We start from the raw sequence: 6,000 nt of genomic DNA on the forward strand, positions 1-6,000 counted from the left end.
GAAAGCTCTGGATGCTCCAAGAAAGCAGTACTTCCACAATCAGGAAGCATGGCCCGAGAAACGCCTTCTCCTACCCTGGCTCCCTGTTTTCCCCGAATACAACGCTAAGGCACCCTATTCGACACGTTGAAGGTGCCTTGATCAGTCCAACCGGTAAAAATACTGTGACAATCTCCCAAACGATCGAAGCGCCAGCGGTCATTGGGCTAAATTACTGCCTGAAAGACCTGAGAATGATATGATTCTCAAACAGACTGCTCCATCAGCCTGAGATGGTGCCGGGGTGAGAGCCTGAGGGAAGCCACGCGGAGTTCTCAACCTGTGATAGGTTTGCTGTGGCAGACCTCACAATGGGCGCCAGGTTCCTTTCAGATATCATTAGATAGGAGGTAACCTAGCTGGCAGATGCGGTCATTCTGGAAGAGAAAATGGGGCAGACTCAGGCCATTGCCCCTGTCACAATGCGGTGGGTAGTCAATTTTGAGGGCGCGTCCGTGGCATATTATCCGGTTGATCTTTTCTCCACTTGATGTGGTCACCGGTCAAGCCTTGACAATCAGAAAAGCATGCTACAAAGGTCGTGTTCGAGATAAATGCCTGTTCGTTATTTGGTGGTAGTGACTTTTGTGGCACATATTGTTCGGACTCGGAGGAATGTTGAAGATAGGAATGGCATGTCAGCCCTTCTTTTCTTGTCCACGTTCAGCAGTTTGTTCCTCCGTCTATCTTTGACCTGGACCTCAGGGGTGGAACTTGATGCACTATTTTGGAAGAAGCGAACAACACATCGAAGGCCTGAACTGCGGCCAGACCGCTCAGGGCTGCTGCAGGGCGGTGTAGGACGTTTCCGAGCAATGTTCAGCGCAACAATGCAAGATGCTCGGGATAAAACTTCTCGAGTAATCTGCGCTAATGGTCCGACCAGGGTCGATTGCCGTGTGGCCGTCAGAGCTTCTAACCTGCAGACCGAACCTGGGGGACCACCTTCCCCCAAGAGCAAAAATATCTCCCCCGTTGACGTAGAGACACAACGGCGCTTCCTGTCCTTCGCACTGTAGGTTCCGCATGATGACTCAGACGTACTGCCTAGGAACAATGTTTTCAAAACATGAAGAAACACGCGAGTTTCATGAATGACAACATGAAGCAATGCAATACCGTGACGAGATCCGTGCCCATCAAACCGGCTCTGGTTTTTCCGCCGATAATGTCGAGGGATTCTTCCCCCCGAACAAAGTGCGACATGTTCGAACCCGAACTCGTCGGAAATTCCGGCAACATCATCCCATTCCGCGCAAATTCTACCGCTGCTACTTCAGATGTTGGCAAGATGAGCACTTTCGTCATCGCCTCTTATCTTTCCAGCATCCACGATCTGTATAGTTTGACACGAACGTGTAGTTGGAATCGCGACTGGCAGGGTCCCCATCGCCAGCCAGCCTTTCAAGATAGTGACTTCGAACGAGCCGGTCACTAGAAAGAGTCGTATGTTGAGTAAATCAAAGTCGGTTGTCATGAACACTGTAGACAGCTTCGGGCCGTCTCGGATCACGCGTGTATATCGATAGGGATCCCTCCAATAGGCGCAAGGGCGCGGTACGCCGCGGAGGGGGATTGAATTCGGGATGAACAAAGATCTCGTGGGATGGTGTATCTGGGGAGAAAGGAAGTGTGAGAATTGAACGGGCTGTGAAAGAGGGAGGGGGGGAGCTTGTCCAGGGTGGAGATCTTAGACGGGCTTTGTCACCCCAGTCGGGCATGCTTCATGTGCTTCGGGCAGAGGCAAAACTCGCTCACAGGTAAGGCGTGGCGTTTAGGGTTTTGCGTGGACACAGGGACTTTGGCGTGAAGGGAATACGTGTAGGATGACAATGGCGTTCAGTGGCAGGCTTCGCGTATCTGATGGAGTTCCGGTGCGGCTGATTGTAGCGGGAGTTGAAAGTCAATCGGATGCGCTTCTGAGAAGCGCCACACTTGGGATGGGGGATGGACGGTGGGGAAGGGGTGTTCTCAGAGGCACGACCGGAGAAATAGGCAGAGCGTGGTTGGCCGGTTCTCCCGCCTTTGGGGTTTACGTAGGAGAGAAGCTGTTACGTGCGATTACGTTCCCGGGCGTCAAACCTGCCTGGAAGGGAATGACGGGCTCACGCTTCAGGGCCCGTCCTCGGCCTTCCTGGAGAGATGTAGAAGATGGGGAAATGTTGGAGGGAGCGAGGAAGAGCAGGGCGGTATGGGAGAGGTAGATGATGGGCGAGATTGACGCCTCTGGTATGGCATGGTACAGTATGCATGGCAGTGGTGCGTGGTCGTATCGTTAGCGGGACCGCGCGGTTTGGACTGGAACCCTTCCGAGTGTCTGGTGATCAACGCAGGAAGAGCAGAGTGCTCCGATGTCGTAACCCTCGCATGTGGTCGATCTGTTCCTCCCCGGGGGTAGATGTTGGCGCTTGTGACTTTCTCGGCAGGGCTGGGTGTGCCGTTGTAGAAGCTTGAGGTGGATTGTGAGTTGTGAGTTAACGTGCTGAGGTTGACTGATCTTGCGCGATGGCGCGTGCTGTCATGCGCACGGAAGAGAAGAGAGAAGGAGGATAGCATACCTACTGTATAGTACTACATCTCATGAGGGAGAAGAGTCACTGAGTAACCTCCACCAGAGCACGCCGTTGCCAGTCCAGCACAGAACACAGGGCGCAGGGCACAGGGCACAGGGCGCAGGGCGCAGGCGTCATGATCGTATGACGCACAAAACTCTGCCAGGCGGCGCGGTGCCGCTTAGCAAAGAGAAGAACCCTTGCCATAGGCGGTATGTCGCAGTGCTCAAGCCTCGGGGGCCCGATCCAGACTTTGGCAGGGGGGAAGGAGTGAAAGATTTGGGAGGGAGCAGGAGGAGGAGAAGCGAAGATCGGGGAGATGGGGAGAAGGAGGAGATGGTCCATGGTGGGGAATCTGATTATGCAGAAGAAGGATGTTCCTCTAACAAGGACTGGGGTGCTTCTTTTCACGCTGATTGCAACGTAGAGTTGGTGTGTCTAGCGCCTCTTGACCAGCAGGATTGTATGCAGCATAGGATACACCTGGCAAACACGTCGCGGTTGTAGTGAATAGCGAGAACCTCGGCAGGTAGGCAGGATCTGCTAGCTGCTAGCTGGAGAAGCTGAACAGTCGGGAAGGTCAGGGAAGGGACAGCGATCGGAGGATGACAGGGACGATCTCACGCTCGTCAGGGCCGGGATCGGCTTACGAGGGAAGGGGAGGGGTGGATCATGTGGATCGTACTTGGAACCGAATAAGCACGTAGTGCAAGATCTTGCAAGCTTCTTGTGAACGTAGACTATCACTGCTGAAGAGTAACAGCATGAGCACGCGCAGTAGATAGGCACCAGGCACCAACTGGCGACTAGCGTGCGCGTGCGCTGGGGAAAGGAAAAGGTTCTTATCCTCCGTTTGTTAGGGTTCAGAACACCCCGACAGACGGACGGACGGACGAGCCTGACCAAGCAGGTGAAAAAAACAACGGGTGAGAAAACAGCCCAATCTGTTATCGGGCGAAGCGTCGGTCGCCGAGGGCTCAGGGGTGCCGGGTTGGCCGTGTTCGTCTTCCGTGTTCGTGCGAAGGGGGAGGGTGAGCATGGGAGGGTGAGCGTGTTCGTGGGAGTGGGAGTGGGTGGGAGATAGGGGTTTCAGATGCTGCGCTGATGATGCTGGGGATGGGGATGATGATGCGACAGCGCGGCCGTGTGGTCGAAGAAGCGGGTTGAAGAATCTAGTCTTAGAAGAATGCCGTGGTGTGCATATGAAGTCGAGCATCGCCCAAGGTGCGAAGTGCGAGGTGCGAGGTGCAAGGTGTATGTTGAAGAATGCCGCGGTGCTAAGCTGAAATCGAGCAAGACTCGGGTCGCACGGACGAATGCCGTAGTACAAACGCGAAATCGAGCATCGTCCAATCGCGATCGCACAACGAAGTCCATACACCCAGGCAGAAGTCTCAGTCAGGCGACCGAAGACGTAGAAGACGTGAGCAAGACGGGAAGCCCAGCCCTAACCCAGTGCGATACGACACCTCTGGGGAGGACGCTAGAGAGCTCGTGATGCTGCTAGAAGGTGGAATCCGGCTGGGATGGGATTGGGAGGATTGGGACAGGCGGTGCCAGCGTGGGGGATAGGACTGTTTAGGCTTGCCTGGTGCCGGATTGGTTGACTTCGTGGAGCATGCGCGGGTGAGGTGAAGTATTCGTTTTTCCGGGACTGTGTTTACGTTTGGGGGTTTGAGATTGTGGGATCTGAGTGCCCCGAGCATATGGTTACAGTAGTGTGGGGGTCGCAAGAACTTGAGCTTGAACTCGCACTCGAACGAAGATTGGGACTGGACCACTGCCCAAGGTGGGAATCCCGGCCATTCGAGCCAGACCGAGTAAACCACACCGAACGCTGCCAACTGCCCAAGTAGGTAGTCCCGGTCCGGCGGAGTTAGCCTCCCTTTTTTCCCAGGGAGGGCGACCAGATTCCAGATTTGTTGGATTTCAGGTTCCAGATCTCTCAGTTTGAAAGCGAGAGCCGGTCCCGTGCGTGCCGGGTGGTCGTGTTCCTGGGATGGGGGGTTTGAGAACCGGTGCAGTCAGCCTAGGGCGGCTATCTGGTCGAGCCGAAAAGGTGTTACCCGATTTCCTAGGGGGTGGCCAGATGTCGGATCCGTTGGATTCTATATTCCTCAGATTGAAAGCATGCCCCTTGGGTACCGTTGGTCGTGTTCCTAGAGAGAAGCACGGAATGTTGTCCAAGGCGGTGCTCCCGGTCTGGCCGAGAAAGCCTCGTTTTTTCCCAGGGAGGCGAGGAGGTTCCAGATCCGTTATTAGACGCTCTCGAGGTTCCAGGTTCGAGGTTCCGGATTCCAGATTTCTCAGATTTAGATTGCCCAGATTAGAGGTGGGGGTTAGACCAGTGAGGACGTGCCAGCGGGTGTGCCAAGAGAGAGAGGGAAGGGGGATTAGCCTCGGATCGGATTGCCTGCATTGATGCACCTGGATGTGGGTGTGGTGTCAGAAGAGGAAGAGGGAGTGTGGGGTCGGAGGTCGGCGGTGAAGTGTTTATAGAGAAGTGAGAGGATGTCAGCAGTGCTGAGTTGAGATCGGCGGTGATGGTAAGAAGTTGAGGAAGAGAATGCGAGGGAGGGAAGGTGAGAGTGTGGATGAGAAGAGTGAGAAGTATGAGATGGTAGAGATTGTAGAGAGTGTTTGGTTGACATGTGATGAGAATGCTGATGTGACGGGATCAGATTGAAGTAAGGGTGCAATGTAATGTAATGTCCCTGGTCTATCAACCCTCTCTCTTCTCACGTGTTCCATTTCTCCTCGACTTGTGTATATATAGAGCCATTCTTGACATCCTACTCACAGCACCTCACCCGCAACCAATATGGTACCCATCTCTACCTATTCATAATCTATTACTCACTTCTTACAGGTATTCGTAAACAACAAGAAATACGCTTGGTTAGCACATCCCATCTTACACCCACTCACACTCACACAACACAGCGCAACATGCATCAAAGGTCACAGATCATCCACATGCGGACACACAGACCGTCCATTATTCGAGATAAAACGAAAGGGAAGGCCACAGACACAGTGTGAGCATTGTCGACGGTTGAGGAAGACGAGGCAGGTCCATGTCAGGTGCGATTGTGCGAGTTTGGAGGATATCCCGGATGGACAACGGGGTGCGCGCATATTCCATTCCTGCTTATTCCTCTTGGGTTTAATTGTTCTTTGCCATGATAGTACGAGACGGTGAAGTATCGATGTACCCGAACGGTGTAGCCGACATCCTCAACTCGCATTCCATCCCCGCACCCTACCCTACCCTAGCGCGCAGTACGTCCCTTCCCCCCCCCCCCCTTCCTTGCAGTCCTAATCCCCTTGTGCGCAGTCGAAAACCTCCTCAACCCCTGCGACTGCCACCGCACCGGCGCATGCTACTGCTCCACCCCGCGGACGAAAC

General features: G+C 54.2%; 2 protein-coding genes across 2 annotated transcripts; both read left to right on the forward strand.

Moving 5' to 3' along the window:
* Nucleotides 1–3,621: 3,621 nt before the first annotated feature.
* On the forward strand, nt 3,622–4,916 carry DACRYDRAFT_22705 (uncharacterized protein). The gene has a single exon (XM_040772929.1). It carries the CDS (start codon nt 3,778–3,780, stop codon nt 4,087–4,089), a length of 312 nt encoding a protein of 103 aa, XP_040628560.1. The 5' UTR covers nt 3,622–3,777; the 3' UTR covers nt 4,090–4,916.
* Nucleotides 4,917–5,538: 622 nt separating this feature from the next.
* On the forward strand, nt 5,539–5,691 carry DACRYDRAFT_36073 (uncharacterized protein; the record flags this gene model as incomplete). Its single annotated transcript, XM_040774404.1, has 1 exon — nt 5,539–5,691. A coding segment is annotated over one exon (153 nt), but the record flags the coding sequence as incomplete, so codon positions are not given.
* Between the last annotated feature and the right edge of the window lie 309 nt (nt 5,692–6,000).

The sequence above is a fragment of the Dacryopinax primogenitus genome, assembly GCF_000292625.1.
Source record: "Dacryopinax primogenitus strain DJM-731 SS1 chromosome Unknown DACRYscaffold_10, whole genome shotgun sequence".
Lineage (NCBI taxonomy): Eukaryota > Fungi > Basidiomycota > Dacrymycetes > Dacrymycetales > Dacrymycetaceae > Dacryopinax > Dacryopinax primogenitus.